This window comes from Sphaerodactylus townsendi, linkage group LG12, assembly GCF_021028975.2.
Source record: "Sphaerodactylus townsendi isolate TG3544 linkage group LG12, MPM_Stown_v2.3, whole genome shotgun sequence".
Lineage (NCBI taxonomy): Eukaryota > Metazoa > Chordata > Lepidosauria > Squamata > Sphaerodactylidae > Sphaerodactylus > Sphaerodactylus townsendi.
This window is the reverse complement of record NC_059436.1, coordinates 57,457,027-57,474,491: the sequence shown is the minus strand read 5'-3', so window position 1 is coordinate 57,474,491 and position 17,465 is coordinate 57,457,027. Positions and strand designations below refer to the sequence as shown.

General features: G+C 46.7%; 1 protein-coding gene across 1 annotated transcript in view; it reads right to left on the bottom strand.

Annotated features, from left to right (window-relative positions):
* Positions 1-17,465, bottom strand: part of COL5A1 (collagen type V alpha 1 chain) — a 386,178-nt gene that overhangs the window by 11,198 nt on the left and 357,515 nt on the right. The window contains exons 62-64 of the mRNA XM_048513603.1: positions 16,989-17,247; positions 13,137-13,249; positions 9,106-9,174 (exon numbers count right to left, since the gene is read on the bottom strand). Coding sequence (XP_048369560.1) covers positions 9,106-9,174; positions 13,137-13,249; positions 16,989-17,247 — 441 coding nt within the window. The remainder of the gene's footprint in view (positions 1-9,105; positions 9,175-13,136; positions 13,250-16,988; positions 17,248-17,465) is intronic.

Genomic DNA, 17,465 nt, shown 5'->3' with positions numbered 1-17,465 from the left:
ATTAGCTCCCATTGGAAACAATGAAGGATGGGTCACCCCCTTTGGGAGTCCATAATCAAACCTCACCAAACCTGGGTAATATCATCAGGAGATTCCCCCAAACAATCACTGAAAGTTTGGTGCTGCTAAACAATGCGCCCCCTGCAGGCCAAAAACAAAAAAACCCCACTAAAAATGTTTTTAAAACCCACAAACGGGTGGGCGGAGCTTTGGACATGAATGGGGGGGTTTGAACCCAAGAACCCACCCTTACCTACGTCCTTGGCCTGATGCAAAACAAAGAAAGATTCCTCATGTCTGGGATCAACCTTCTCCTCTCAACCCAGACAGCTACTGAGAAAACAATTCTTCAAAGTGTGGACAACTTTTTTTTTAATCACATGCAGTTAAGAGGATCAGGAGGGCAGATAAATGGCCTCTGATTAAAAAAAAAAGTCAGCCATCAGCTGGCCATTCTTGTTTTAGACTGATTTTGGTTTCCATTTGGCTGACTTGCTCTGGTCAAAGCATGTGGCCAAAGCTCTGTTGAAAATGCCCATCAATAGCAAAGATTGGGTGGTCCAGCCCTCATCCCTGTGAGTCCTGGCCTGCCAGTACAAATTTCCTAATGTTAACATAAAAAAATGTGCAAATTAGGATTTCACATTTCAAATTGAAATCAGCTCACATTTCCAAGAGGAAGCACGGACCCCCACCCACAATTCACCTCTACCAAGCCAATCTTGCTCAGCTGGCCTCCCTGACGCGGTCTATACTATATCTATATTTTTTTGAAGGGGAGCAAAATTACAAAATGACACCCCCCACATATCATAGACTTATTTTTCTTTATATAAATATATATAATCAACATATTTAATCACCCTTTTAAATTATAGAATTGTGCTGATTTCTGTGAACTGTTAATGAATAATTACACCTTTACATTGTTTTATCTATCCATAATGTTGGAATATTCCCTCAACCCCTCTGGACAAATAAAAACCCAGCCTATCCAATGCCCCTCCTGCTCCTTTGCATCCTGACCAAGTACAGCCCAAGAAAAGCTTTATCTGATGGTTGTGCTGCTGGAATATGAAATGACTAAACTGAAGCTACTATACTTTAGTCACCGGAAAAGATCAGAGTCCTAGGAAACTTTGAAGATGGCAGGAAAAGAGGAAGACCCGCCATGAGATGAATCAACCCAGTAAGGGAAGCCACGGCTCCCAGTTTGCATGGGGTGAGCAAGGCTCAAACTGTTAATGGGAGGACATCATCCATCCATCCATCCATCCATCCATCCATCCATCCATCCATCCATCCATCCATCCATCCATCCATCCATCCATCCATCCATCCATCCATCCATCCATCCATCCATCCATCCATCCATCCATCCATCCATCCATCCATCCATCCATCCATCCATCCATCCATCCATCCATCCATCCATCCATCCATCCATCCATCCATCCATCCATCCAAAGTGATCTGATGGCACACACAACATAGGAAAAGGGGCCTTGGTTTCTTGTGGCCCCCCTCCTTTTCCAAGGTGTGAAATCAGGCTCTTTGGGGAAGGCCAAACCTATCAGATGAGAGGGCAGGTCTACTCATATTTTTGGGCAAAGCCAAGCATACCTCAGCTCTCAGTTTTAAAATGGCGTGGGGGGAGGGGGTCGCACCCTCTTGTCCTCTGCCCTATTTGACTGCAGGTTGCTCCAGCAGAGCACATGGTGGGGGGGGGGAAGGGGTGCATCTGGCATTCTAAACAGTTAATGGTCACCAGCCTCCAAAAAGTCCTCTTCTCCTGTTAGTGTTTAGAACGTGCCTGAGGCACTCCCCAGAAGTCTTGGGTGCCTAAAACCTACCACAACTGTTGTCAACGCACAGCCCTTGAAAGGGGAGGGGGAAGCAGGAAGTCAAGGAATTAGAAGGTGCTCCTGGGGGAAGAAGAAGAAGAAGAGTTTGGATTTATATCCCCCCTTTCTCTCCTGTAGGAGACTCAAAGGGGCTTACAATCTCCTTGCCCTTCCCCCCTCACAACAAACACCCTGTGAGGTAGGTGGGGCTGAGAGAGCTCCGAGAAGCTGTGACTAGCCCAAGGTCACCCAGCTGGCGTGTGTGGGAGTGTACATGGTAATCTGAATTCCCCAGATAAGCCTCCACAGCTCAGGCGGCAGAGTGGGGAATCAAACCCGGTTCCTCCAGATTAGATACACGAGCTCTTAACATCCTCCTACGCCACTGCTGCTCAGATTAGATACACGAGCTCTTAACCTCCTACGCCACTGAAGAGTGGAGGGTGCCTTGGCCAGGGGAAGGAGGGAGACTAGTGAAGCCAAGGAAGGCTACCTGGGGTCTGTGTCTCCCACTGCCAGGGAATATGACATCTTTGAACATTTCAGGAACCTTTTGCTCCCCCCCCCCTCCTCTTTGCTCCCCATAGTCTTGCCTGACTAACAGCTGCAGTTTCTGTCTTACCAAGGGCTGCAATTCTCACCTGAGGCCCGGGTCCCCCCCTCTTCCATCTCCTTCCTAATCGGACAGACACATTGCAGAACAAGCCACCTCTGCTGGGCAAGTGAGCCTCCCCCACCTCCAGCCAGTAGCCAAACCGAGGGACTGAGGTGTGCATGCTGCAGAATCACAGAGTTGGAAGAGACCCCAAGGGCCATCCAGTCCAACCCCCTGCAATGCAGGAACACACAATCAAAGCACTCCCGGCATATGCTCATCCAGCCTCTTTAAAAGCCTCTGAAGAAGGAGACTCCACCACTCTCCCAGGCAGTGAATTCCACTGTTGAACAGCCCTGACTGTCAGGAAGCTCTTCCTAATGTATGGGTGGAATCTCTTTTCCTTCACCTTGAATCCATTACTCCGTGTCCTAGTCTCTGGACAGCAGAAAACAAGCTTGCTCCCTCTTAGACATGACATCCCTTCAAATATTGAAACATGGCTATCATGTCACCCCTTAACCTAAGCTTCTCCAGACTAAACATCCCCAGCTCCCTAAGCCTCTCTTCGTAGGGTGTGGACTCCAGACCCTTTACCATTTTGGCTGCCCTCCTCTAGACCCGCTCCAGCCGGTCAATATCCCTCCTGAACTGCGGTGCCCAGAACTGTACACAATATTCCAGGTGAGGTTTGTCAGGACCATGCCTGTCAGTGCCTAGATGTCTTGATGTGTGGGAATTGCAAATGTTTTCCTGTAAATGCTTTCCTGTTTCCCTCTTCCCTTCCTGGCGCCAGCTCATCTGCAAGAAGGTGTGAACGGTTCCTAGATTCTTTGAAGCTCTGTAGTGCTAATGTTGTAGAAACTGTAAGGGACATTTGGTGTGGGGCGAAACGGCGGCGGGGCGGGGGGGAGGTTGAAGGATATAGTCTCTGGATCTAAGCTCTCTAGCTTTGATCCAGCTTTCTATTGTTACTCTACGTGTTGTAAGAAATAAACTGCTTTAGGACTTTCCGACGGTCTCTGTTATTTCCACGTTCGAGAGTCTGACAAGGTTTAACCAATGCAGAATAGAGAGGTACAATTACATCCCTCGATCTTAACCCTATACTTCTATTTTACTGTTATTTATTATTATCTGATATGGATGTACACTGCCCTGAACCCTTTGGGGGAGGGCAGTCTAAAAATGGAGTAAGATAAATAAATAAATATTGATAACAGCCCAAAACCGCATTGGCTTTCTTGGCTGCCTCATCACACTGCTGACTCATGTTTAGTTTATGGTCTACTAAGACTCCCAAATTCCTTTCCTTTCGCATGAAGTGTTGTCAAGCCAGGTGTCATCCATCCTATATCTGTGCATTTCATTTTTTTCTGCCTAAGTGTATTCTAGAAGAAGAGCTTGGATTTAGACCTGTCTTTCTCTCTTGTAAGGTGCCTCAAAGCAACTCACAACTCCCTTCATCAACCAAGCTTGTCACTCTATCAAAAAAAGAGATAAGATTGGTCTGGCATGACTTGTTGAAATTCATTTTGTTAGTTTTGGCTCAGCTCTCTAATCTGTCCAGGTCATTTTGAATTCTGACTCTGTCCTCTGGAGTATTAGCAATCCCTCCTATTTTGGTGTCATCTGCAAATTTGATTAGCATGCCCTCTATTCAGTGCATGCTCCTACCTAGGACATAAAACGGAGTTCCCAAAAGCCCCATTTGGTCAAAGCAACATTGTGCTGGTTGCTTTTTACATTTATGAAGTGTTGATGCCTGCCTGCAGGGCGTGAGTTTTAAGGCTAGCGGCACTGGGGCCTGTGTCACTCAGATTGCCCCACACTAGTTTAGATAGCTTGTTCAGGGGAAGAGGGACTTCAGGTGCCTCATCTCATTGTTAATGGGATAACGAGATGGGGGTTACCATTTGAGGACACACCCTTTAGTCCTCCTGAATTATTAACTTCAACTTGGCATCATAAGATTGTGCTATCAGATGATACCTCTGAATTTTAAGTCACTAGCTGTAAAAAATATTACTTTTACAGGCACCCCAAGAAATTCTGCCCAACATTCTTTGCCTGCAGTGACTTACAACATTGTAGCCAATGGGGAATTTTGAGATGACATTTTAAAGATAGAGGCACCAGACTTCAGGGTGGCTCCAGGAGGCATCCCTGCCAATTGCATCCAGGTTTGAGACTTTGTCATGGGGGGTTCAATTTCAGGCCCCCCAAAGGCTTCTATTTTGCTCTCTGCCTCCTGCCATGAAAGCCTGTGGGCTGAGTTCTCCCAGAACTCTCTCAACTCCCCCCACTCCAGGCCAAAGCTCACAAGCTTGGATGCTGGCTTACTGTCTCTTGGAGCTGCCCCAGCCTGGTGCCTCTATCTTCAAAAAATGCAGCCAGCCAGCCACACACCCTCCAGAGTCCCCAGAATTTGCTACAGGCTCTTTTTCTCAGTAGCCTGCAGGAAAAATAATTAGTGACTACCAAAGGCCTGTTATGCCCAGATAAATTGGGTGGCAGAGGTTTCCAACAGAGGCACTGTGGTAGGATGTTGCTCTGAGTGGGGCATTTCCTGTAGGTCAAGCTGGTGTGAGTCTCCTGAAAGGAACCAGCCAAATTCTGCTAAAAAATGTGTGTGGAAGAGGAAAAATGCTGTGGGCACCGAGTTGAAGGCAGAACCTGATGCCTCACAGTATTCAGCTACTCAGGCAAATTTTGAAGAAACATGGTTCCTTTCAGAGATCACACAGCCCTACAGGGAACAAGAGGCCCTACTTCCAGAGAAAATCCATCTCACCACAGTGCCTCCTGTTGCAAACCCCCACCACAGAGCCAGCTTGTAGCAGAAAGCTCCCATTGAAGTCTATGGTGGGAAAAATAATTCTTCCCACCATGAACATGCACATCACGCAGGCTTTGATGTGGTACATTCTGGGAACTTCGAGTAAAGCAGCATCATATTTTTAAATATGTCATGGCCCTGAGGCCTCGAGCAGAGGACCAAGCTTGGTGAGCTTTTGCTTTTGGGGGTGGGTGGGAAGGCGCTGGAGAAGCCTGAGAACTCCCAATTGCAGGCTTCATGCAGAGCCGGGAAACAAGTTTGAAACGCATAAAACGGACACAGAAGCAAAGGTCTCTAAGCCTGGATGAATTATTAGCAGGATGTTCCTCCTGGAGCCACCTTTGAAGTGCCCGCGCCTTCATTCCAAAAAAAAAAATGCAGCCTGCCCTCAGAAATTCTCATTAGCTGCAGCAGTGGAGCAAAGCTCACTGCAAAACAAAGAATCTTTGGGCAATTCTTTTAGTGCCTGGGATAGATGGAATAGTGATGAATATACCAGGTATCATCTTGCGACTATTTTATGATGTCATCAAGTTTGAGAGGCACTGGAAGTTATTGGTCCTCAAATGGGTAGCCCTCATCTCAGGTTAGCTCCCCATTGAAAAACAGTGGGATGGGGCACCCCTGGGGGGTCCATAACTTTGCTTTCCCCTGAACCAAACATCACCAAATTTTGGGTGGTACTACCAGACAGTCTCTGGATGGCACTTTGAGAAATCATGGCAGCTAGCTTTAAATGTGTCCGCACGGTAAAAAAAAACACTGCACAACTCCAACGTCCCAAATTGGTCATGTAGGAGGGTGGCCGCCTACTACCAGGCCGGGGGGGGGGGTTTCAAACTGGTTTGTCCCCAGCTTCTGCTCTAGGGCAATGCCCCTGCCTCTATTCCTTTATCCACGTCATTGATAGAAACATTGAATAGCATTGGGCCCAGGACAGAACCCTGTGGCACCCCACTAGTCACTTCTTTCTAAGATGAAGATGAGCCATTAATTAGCACCCTTTGTGTTCGATCAGTCAACCAATTACAAATCTATCTAATAGTAGCATTGTCTAGTCCACATTCCACTAGCTTACTTGCGTGAATATTATGGGACACCTTGTCAAAAGCCTTACTAAAATCAAGGTATGCTACGTCCACAGCATTCCCTTCATCAACCAAGCTTGTCACTCTATCAAAAAAAGAGATAAGATTGGTCTGGCATGACTTGTTTTTTCAGAAACCCATGCTGACTTTTTGTGATCACAGTATTCCCTTCTAAGTGCTGGCAGAGATCTCTTCTGTGCAATTCCATGAAACCTCCTAGCAGCGGCTCAACAATGAACAGTAGAAGAAGAGCTTGGATTTAGACCTGTCTTTCTCTCTTGTAAGGTGCCTCAAAGCAACTCACAAACTCCTTCCCTTTCTCTCCCCATAACAGACACCTTGTGAGGCATAGGTGGGTCTGAAAGAGTTCTTAGAAAACTGTGACTAACCGAAGGTGTCTAGCCAGCAGGCTTCATGTGCAGGAGTGGGGAAACAAACCCCAGTTCACCAGATAAGAGTGAACTGCTCATGCAGAGGAGGGGGGTGTCGAACTTGGTTCTCCAGATTAGAGTCCACCAGTTTTAACCACTGAGCCATACTTGTTCTTTGTGGGCAATTGAGCTCCCCCCACCCCCAGTGGCAGCCTAATCAGAAGAAGGGGTCACACATGCTGCAGAATGAGCCCTCCTCTCCTGTGCAATTGAGCCTCCCCAAACTCCTGGTAGCAGCCTAATTGGGGGAAGGGGGCATGCACAGTGCAGAATGACCCCTCTCTCCTGGGTGATTGCGCCTCGCCTTCTCTTCCAGACAATTGTGCCTTCCAGGGCTGCCTCCCCCCCCACCCCCCATGAGGCCCTGGTCACAGATCTGTCTGGAAAAAGAGGGCTGGGCTCTCCAACCAAAAAAGTAATGACTTGAAGAAAATGCAGTGAGAATGCAGAGGGTCCTCCTCAGTTTAAACACTGAGGGAAGCCAACATAGTTTTATTAAGACTTGTGTGAAATTTTGCTGCCCCAAACTGCTAGGTCGCCCGTCTTCTAGATGCTGGTGACAAAGTCCAAGGCAAGAAGCAATACTGATGCTGAGCAAGACGGGAAAAGCAGCTGCGGAAAAAGAGGGACGAGAGGCTTTGCTGTGTTTAGTAAACAGGAACACGACCCCCCTCCTGCCCACCAGAAAGGGGCTGGCACGTGACCCCCAGAGAGCCAAGAACAGAGACAGACAAGGAAGATGCCATATGGTGGACACCGAAATGACAAATTAGTTGAGTGCTGCAAATGTGAAGGCCCACCAGATTCCCACCCCGGGGGAAGCAAGCAGCTCTCTGCATGCAGCAACAAAATGCAGCCCACTGGGTGATGAATATGCTGCACTGACGGCCAGAAAGCAGCTTCTTCTGCCCTGGGCCCAGCGGCCGAGCATCCAGTGCGAGACGACGCGGGGGGGGGGTGGGGTGGTGTGCGAGAAAAAAGAAGGTGGAGGTTTGCTAGCAAAATTATCAAAACCCCTCGAAGGATAAAGAATTCAAAACAAAAAGCTCGTTTATTTTCAAACTATGCAAGGGGATCAAGAACACGGGCGGATAAGGAGTTCCAAGGGCTAGAAACCCTCCTTCTTGCTCTCACCCTCCGTCCCTGGAAATGTGTGAATTAGGATAGTAAACAACCGGCTCACCTGTGACAGAAACCACGGCTGACTTGACTTCCCAGCAAGTCTTTGGGGTCAAAACCAGCCTGCCAGTGGTGGGATTCAGCAGGTTCGCACCACTTCGGCAGAACCGGTTGTTAAATGATTTGAATCCCACCACTGCAGCCTGCCTCTGCCAGGGGCATTTGGGGCTTCGATCTGCCACATCCACTCTGATGCTCCCCTTTTTCCTAAGTGGTGGTTGGGGCTATATGGAAAGAAATGGGGCACCCAGACAATTCCAGTTTTGTGCGGAGGAGGAGCTGAATTTGGCAGTCAGGCTGACAGGATGTGGATGGTGTCTCTGATTCCACACAATTTCTTCTCTGCGTGGGAAGGAAGGGCCTGAAGCCTGTCTTCTCACTGGCTGGATTCCAAGATTTCTGCCTGCACGGCCGACTGGTGGAAGCGGCTCTTCATAACCATCACGGTTGCTTTTCAGAAGAAAAGCTGACACTCTCAGGAAGCTTAGCATTTCATCCATTATAAGATGGTGACAGACCCTGTCCTGCAGCATTCAGCAGCCACTGCATGGCCCATTTCCTCCAGATATGTTTCTGTTACAAGGACACTTTGCAGGACGAGCAGCAAGTAGCATCTGCTCTTCACGTGCTCATTTGGTCAGGTCACAATCTGACCTGCAATCACAGACTGTGCTGAACAGGAACAAAATGGGGATCCAGCCTGTCAGTTTCTGACCTGTGCAATGAAACCGGAACCAGGCTGCTGGACTAGATCAAGGCCCAGCCAGCCCTGCATTTGGTTTCTCCAGCCTCTGTGGCTCGACAAGAAGGCAACGGCTTCTTCCTTTTCACCATCACATGAAAAACACATTTCTTAGGGTTGGCTGATCATCAGCTGTGTACTAAGAAGGCTTATTAGTCAGGCATGCAGAATGCGAACAGGTTTCTGGCTTAACCAAAAAGCAGGTGTGGCTGATGTGCTCCAATCTGGAGGTGGAGGGTGTCAAAAGCAAAGCCACTTACCAGGGAACCCCGCTTGAAATGACTATACCACGTGGCAGGTTGCTCTTTGGGCCAACGGGCCATTTTACTCTGCGAAATATGAGACAGGTTGAAGCAAACCAGAAAACCAAGCAGGGAAGCCTCTTACCAGTTTACCGCGCTTGAATTCACTGAACCAGGAGCCTGGGTTTTCCTTTGGCCATGAAGTGATTCTAGCCTGAAAATGGCAGGAGAAGCAAGATGGGAAGGAAAAAGAACAGAGAAAAGAGTGACACTCGAGTCAAAGAGATCACCCTCGAAGTCTCTCCAGCCTGAAAAGAAAACTCACACAATCCTGAAACATCTCTGCAGTCATGCATTTTGATACCACAGGTTGGCTTCCAGAAACAATTAGAGTAGAACATAAGTGCCCCATGTTATTAATAGCAGAAGGGCAGGTGCATGAAACTGCTAGTGGGACAAACCATATATTGTCTTTTGCACAAGAATATGGAGGATAGCACTTCCTGCTGTAACCACTTGCAAAACCATACAGACTTTGTGCACGTCTGCCATAGGATGGCATCACAACATGTTGCAGAGGATTCTGAGGCATCTACTAAGACAGCTGTTCAGTCCATGAGGCTTGCTGGCATGTCCTGTTGCACTTGAGTACAAGCCAGAAGACAACCACTCTCTGCTTTGGCTCTGCATGGGAGGGCGTTACCATCATACTGACCTTCAGGATGCTTCTGAGGACCACAGAGGCTTCCTGGAGCACTATTTGGAAGACCCTGATCCACCCTTGGAGTTTTATCTCATCTCCAAGGCTTTATGGCATGGATCCACTCAGCTGTTGGCAGAGCCTTCTTCCAACATGAGTGTCATGATATATAAAAAAGAGTGAAAAGTTCACATAAAGGGTCATTTCAAGTTAGCAGAAGGTTTGCCCAAACCAGAAAATGGAGACAGTCAGTCTAGGGGTAAAAGTAGCAAAGATTAACCTTTAACATGATTGGTGAATTCAACAGTAATTCTAGACCAATGAGAGGCTGTTGCGTGGGCGAGGAAAAGTATCCCTGATGTATGCATTTGTATATGCTGAGGTAGTGTTGAGACGGAGTTAAGTTCTCTGTGTGTGGTACTTTGTTATTGCTGAAGAGTTCTGTATAGTATAATAGTCTTGTATAGATAGACTTGTGTAACCTTGCAACTGCTAAAGTAAAAGCCTTCCTATGGAAAGAACATCTTGAGTGGAGAGTATTCTTTTCCAAGTGTGATAGAAGGTTGCAGTGAGTGCAAAAAGACTAAATCTTCTCATCTTACTAGAGTGATTCCGCTTTAAACTCTGCTGATAATGAGGACTCTTCCACTGAAGCAAGAAATCTAGTTCTGGTGACAAGTGTACATCCCAGGGGCAAAGAGTTCTTTCTATTGGAGGGGGTTCTACTCTTACCAGAATGGGACGTTTGGATCCAAGTCCACATTTTCAGCTATACTCAGAATTACTGGGAGTGGAGAGGAGTAAATTTTCCTTCACTGTTCCCAGTCCACTAATAAAAACCTTCCATATTACTTAATTTCCCTCCAGCACAACTGGAAACATGTTTTATTTACACAGTGTAACATGGATAATACAGTGTAACAATAATATATATTGATATGCAACTGTGAAACGCTACCTTCTGGACAAGCAGCCATGGAATAAATAAATATTGTTTTTGCTATTTTCATTTATTACATGCCCTTTAGCACAGTCTCAGAGTAGGTAACAATTATATACACTGTACAAATATGTACTGTGAATAAGCAAGCCCTTTTTAATAATTTGAGTATCCCTGCCGAGCCCTCCGGATCATCACCTTCTTGTTTCAAGGCATTTGGGGAAAATGGAACACTTCCTTTCATCTCAAGAGTTGAGTATTCTTGAAGGCCCAATGAGAACAAGGCGGCAGCATTTATTTCCAAAATCTTTTTCAGGGAGTTGACTGTTCTTCCTCAGAGCAGAATGTCCCAGTGAGGAGAGGACAAAGCAGTCACAGCCAGGGCTGCCAGCTTCTTGGTGGGGCCTGAGATCTCCCACGACGGCAAGGGAGAGCTGCTCCTCTGGGGGAAAGGGCAGCTTTGGGCTCTCCTCCCCAAGCACCACCTCCCCAGGTTTCACCCCCCAACCACCAGGAGCTTCCCAGCCCACTCAGTGAAGCACAGAATTGGAAGGGGCCAGAAGGGCCATCCAGGCCAACCCCCTGCCATGCAGAAAGACACGATCAAAACACTCCCGACAGATGGCCATCCAGCCTCTGCTTAGAAACTTCCAAAGAGAGAGACTCCACCACACTCTGAGTACATCCCACTGTTGAAGAGCCCTCACTGTCAGGAAGTTCTTTTTAAAGTTTAGGCAGAATCTCTTTTCCAGCACCCTGAACACATGACTCCTCCTCCTCGTCTCCAGGGATTCTACACAGTTCATGGTGCATATACAGCCTGCGCCATGCTTGGCCTGGCAGCTCGCACGTCCACACCAAGGTCACAGATGGCTCTGCCATTACCATCGCCCAAGGCTAAGGAGGCCTCCCCCTGCTTGCATGTAACTAGTGAAGAGAGATGAAACGTTCACCCTTATCTGCCTTTCTGAAGGAGTGAACTGTTTGTCCTAAACAATGCCTCTGTTCCCAATGTCCTTTCAAATGCTGATATGCTGATATTATGAGAATGCGAGGGCAGGGGGATTATGGGTTGAACCTTTCTGTAATCTACAGGTATATACCGAGGCCAGAGAGCCAAACGTTAGTTTCGGCTATCTGAGCCTTGAGCTGACACAATTCCAATAAAACTCTTGAAATCTTCTTGAGTCTCGTTTGATGACTGGAGCAACAGACTCTGACACATGATGGGGAATTTTCAACTGTCTCCCTTTCAACAAAGCTGATGGTAATACATTACATCTCACACATGTAAATGCTTGGCACTGATTGGGCTCTGTTAGTTGGATTAAGTACTCTGCCATTCAAGCTACCTTGGGGTAGATTCCAAAGGAGAGCAGGGAACAGAACTTACTCGCTTCTCTAAGATTCTGAGGCTCTTGGTTGATCAGTCTGCTTTTCAAGATCTAAAGGATTTCACTGGCTGGTGACAGTGCCAAAGCCTCGAGCAACCAACCTAGAGTAAGTATTTTAGCGTCTGTGCATGACCACTCAGATCTTTGGAAAGTGGGCAAAATTTCATATATTAAACTCAAGACCTCCAAACTGAAGCGTAAATGTACCCAGAACTTGAATGTCGCTAACCATGCCTTGGTTTTGAGAAGATGTCGACCAGCTAGACCAGTCCAGTATGACCCAAACACTTTGGACTAGTTAGGCTGGGGCAGTGACTAGCCAGTGGGAGCAGGATCTATAGACCAAACTTTCAGTATCACTGCAAGAGCAGAATTTTAAAAGGAGAATCCATTTACATGCCATTCATCGAGCACAGAGAAACATAAAACACACATATGAACTAGGCATGAGCACTGATGACAAATGCATTGTTGAAGGTTTTCACGGCCGGAGCCCTCTGGAACCACGCGCCCTGCATTTCTTCCCAAAGGCCCCTGCGAGAAACTCTCCAAGTCAGGTACTGGACTCAGCTCCAAACCCTTGCTTCATCCATGGGCAGACCAGTGCAACCCCCCCCCCTTGTACAAATGGTTCCAGCCCTGCCAAACGCCCCCACCTGTGGCAAAGAGGTGATCTCAGACCCCTTACAGGTGTGCATCGACCACAAGGCCCCAGGAGACCCAGAGGTGGCATGAACGATAGATTCTCCCACCTCAAAATAAAGTGCTTCTGCATTTGGCCACTATCTCTCAGCATCTTTGTGAGGGGGGTGTGTGGGCTGGGAGGGTAGGGGGGGGCTGGGGAGAACACTGGAAGCTCACTGTCAACAGCAGGGGTGGAGGCATTTCTGCCAGGAGAATAGTACTCTCCTCCCCCACAACAGAGTCCAGCTGCCCCCATGAAGCCCTGGCGCTCCCCTGGCTAGTTAGTTAATTAGTGGGAATGACCGCAGGACCAGGGTGGGGGTAGGGAGGCCCTGAGGGAAAACCGCCATACCCTGATCCCACACAGTGCCCACACCAACAAAAGGATGAGGATGACAACCTCAAATGAGGGGGAAGAAAGAGAAAGAGAATGAGGGGTGGGGAGGAGAATCACTCACCCCTTCAGATTTCTTATCAGGGAAGATGCAGGTTTCACCTCCAGCTGTAAAGTTGCAGTAAACCTTGAAGGAATCCCTGGAGCAACCCTGATTAGGGTCAACCCAGTATTCACCTAGAATTGGGAACAAACATTTTTTAAAGTAAGAGCTGGTTACAGTTTCAACTGTCTGATCAATTCTGTCCACCTGATATATTTTTAAATACACTATTTTAAAAAGTGGAATGTATCTGACACTTCCTTTTTAACTGTAAAAAACTCTAAGTTGTATTCTTGTCTATACTAATAAAAAAGGCACATGATAGTTGCCCAGGATCTGCGCTGACTGCTGGTGAGGACGCCACGGGAGGGCATTTTTGCTGGGGTGAACCCTGTGCCACATCCAGGTGGGGATTTGCCCCCCCCCCCGATTGGGCTGTTAAGTGAGGCCTTCTTATGCTGCTTTAATGAAGAATATCAGATATATCTTTAGATACAAGGTAGATAAAAATCAATGATTTTTTACAATTTTTTAATTATTAAAAATATAAATTTGATTTTTTATTTAATTTTTTAAAATAAAATGCTGGGGAAAATCTATCTTAAGATAATTTGCCATTGAAAATACATTATAGTCCAAAGGCTATTCATCATGAAATTAGTTTTTAATTATGCAGCATGAGGCTGCATATTCATGCAACATTTACATTTATTGGTAAATTAATTCCGTTTAAACCATTCACAATATCATGTTCCTCCAGAGGTTTCTGTAATAATATTTTGGGCACTTTTTCTATCTAAAAGATATCATCACAGATGCTTGATTTTGCAATGAAACCTTTTGAGCAGAAGACTCCACAAGTCTGTATCTTTTTGCATATTGCTTGAGGCTTATCTTTTTATTCTCTCCCTGGAGAAGAAAATCTAAAATGGCAGCAAGCTGTAAAAGAGACCTAGTTTGGCCACATTTTAATGAAGTTCCTCTACCTATGGGTAAGGCAGGCATGCAGGGAAAATGTAAACACCGCAGTAAAGACATGAAAGGCCTGGTGTCCTGAATAAAACTCCAGATAAGATTATTAATTACTAGCGGTACCCAGCCACGCATTGCTGTGGGTTATTGTGGTGAAATGGGAAATGAACAGAAGCAGCAAATCAATTGCAGAGGCCAGCAGTATGTGCTCATGGAAACGCGCCCTCCCCTCCCTTGCATGCCACCCCTCCCCATCCCTCCCCTCCCTCTCCCTCCGCTAGGGTGGGTGGGTCATATCCAGATGCTGGGCCCCCTCCCTCCCCTCCCTTGCATGCCACCCCTCACTCTCTCCCTCTTCCCTTGCATGCCTCCCCCTCTGTCCCTTCCCTCTCCCTCCCTCCAGCTGTCTTTTACATTCAAGCTTGTTCAATATGGGTGTGGAATATGGGTGAGGAAGTAGTTAAGTGGTGGTTGGATGTGAGGTAGGGAAGCGTGAGGAATGTGAGGATGAGCTGAATGTGTATGAGAGTATGTGTGTTGTGAGGTAGTAGTGGGTGAGGCACAGAGAGTGAAAGGTACCTGCGTGTGAGGGGGGGGGACCCCACCTGACGTCTCAAACGGCAACGTGTGCATGTGTTTCACTTCCACTCGAGTTATTACCTATGTACTGTTTCCACTGCTCATATCTGGCCATCTGAGCGAACATTCTAAAGGCACGAACATTTTAAGGGTGACAGTTACACACAGGCAGCTTCATGTCCTTCACCATGGAGTGCCAGAAAAAAGGCATTTTACCTGGGCCAGGTGTGAAATTTCAGGTATGTGAACATCTAAAAACATTCTCACCTAGCTGACTAAAGTAGCTGGAAATTTTCAGCGGAATTGGCCCAGCAGTTCCTGTGTTAGACCATCAGGAACAAACTCACGGTTTGCTTTTTATATATATAGACTAGCGGGGCCTGGCCACGCGTTGCTGTGGCAATTGTCCTTCTCATCACAGTCCACTTCCCACACAGATGTCTATGCAGGTCCAATGATCTGCAGCATAGCCTTTTGGGGTGGTCAAATGGAATCCCTCTTTCCCTTTTCAATTCACATTGTTATATGGTGGTGTCTTGTTTTTTTAGTATAAGGTAATCCTTTCCATTCCACAACAGAACTGTCCAGAGTGCGAATCCCACTGTCCATGAGGCTGGTTGACCACAGCACAGTCCCTGAAAGCTTGGGTAAGGCAGAACTGGGGCAAGGAGGCTATCCCAGTCAGGCAGCAGGAGGCAGGGTGGTGAGGCGCTCAGATCGAGGCCAGCTCCCTGGGTTCTTAAAGGGCCATGTGCAAAGAAGCAAGGGAGCCGGTAGTGTTGGTTACTCGCCCCCCACCCCCGTGGATAGTTTCTTAGAAGAAAAGGAGCCAAAGCTCCCAGCTTGCTTTTAGTAAAAGAGAGCTGTGGCTAATATGGGTGAGGAAGTGGGTAAGTGGTGGTTGGATGTGAGGGAGGGCAGAGTGAGGTGTGTGAGGATGAGCTGGATGTGTATAAGAGTATGTGTGTTGTGTGGTAGCAGTGGGTGAGGCACAGAGAGTGAAAGTTACCTGCGTGTGTGGGGGGGGGGAACCCCACCTGACGTCTCACATGGCAAAGTGTGTATGTGTTTCACTTCGACTGGTATTACCAAACAGTATTACATATTTACTGTTTTCAATGCTCATCTTTGCCCATCTGTGCGGACATTCTAAGGGCATACCAAGCCCTCAGGCAACAGACAGACAGGCTGCATGAACATTCTAAGGGTGACAGTTAAACACAGCCAGCTTCATGGCCTGATGTGCCAAGAAAAAGATGTTTTGGTAGCCATAGATCGATTTCTCCTCCATAAATCTGTCGAAGCCCTTTTTAAAGCTATACTTTCGGCGATTTGAAGGTCCGATTACCTGCCCACAACGAGGAGGAACGTCATGTGAAAATTTGGGGGCGATCTGTCCAGCCGTTTCGGCGTTAGGGCATGACTAACAAAGTCACTGTTAGTTTTTTTATATATATAGATTGCAAGGTGAACTATCTGTGTATTTCTAATAACATCACTAAATCAGTAATTGTAATATAACTGTAAAAAACATCTGAAAAATTCTAAAAATGAAACCTTCATCTGGTTGTAAATATTAAAATTAGACCAGCAAGAACGAGTCTTTATGTAAAAAAACCCCATGATTTAAATCTAATCTTAATGACTAGCGTTTTAAATTGTGTTTTAAACTGATTTGCTTTGAACCAAATACACCCTGCTTAAATGCACTTGTTTGATTATCTCACATTTGGTTAAGAAGCAATAATTTATCTAGATAATAATCATGTTTACGGTAGAAGAGTTTTAGAATAAGATAATGCTGATATTTTTCTAGAAAAGGCATTGTTGTGACAAGCAAATCAGATTTCTTCTGAGATTAGGAGACATTTCTGTCAGTGAATGTGTGTGGCCTGGGTTGACAGAAAATCCCCACCCCCAAAATAACCTGAAAGCTGAAATGCTTTAAAATTCACTTACTGTAATATAGTTAAGAAATGTTAGGAGCTTTGGCACTGGTTTTGCAGCAGCTACAGGGTTAATTCTCACAATCTTGTATTTTCTAACATCTTGCCTAAAAAAATATTTCTTTCAGTAACAGATAAACTCTCTGCAGGTTTCCTGCCTGGTTTGTGGCCAGAACTCACAATTACTTCATTTGTACCATCAGATTTAAAGAGTGATGGACAACTTTTATTACATGGATCCTGAAAATTGAGATTAAATGGAGGCCTGTTTGGCAGCACTGACTTCACCTGGCCACAGAAGTCAGATTTCAAGATGAGAGTTTTGTGTTGGATCCTAAATGAACACACCCACCCACACACACCAGCCCTAGCATACCGTCGGGGAAATCAGGATGACATAGTTGCAGATCTTTGCAGGTGCGAGCCGGGTTGTGCTGGGTGCCCAACGGATGCTTCATCTGCTCAATTTCCAGTTTCAGAGAGTTCAAGGAGCCAAAGATTTCCTCCATGCCTTCTGCATAATCCATGTAGTTGTCTGTGTTGCCTTCATCAACCAATTGGCTGGCATCAATGTTTCGTCGGGTCCTCTTGGAGGAGTGGATGGGAAGGGGTTGGATCACTTCCCCTGGAGGGCCCTTGGCAGAGAAAGGAAGGCTGTGAGCCACAGCTCAGAGGCACAGAATCGGCTTCATTTCTCTAATTCATCTGTGCCCCAGCTCCCCCCACCCCCCACGCACGCAGAAAGAGGACAAGTATCTTGAGTAACATGGCTGGGGGAAAATCTTTGCAGGGCCACTGACAGCTGATGCAGACAGTTCTGGACAATTTGTGGAAGATCAGGCACTTCCTCTGC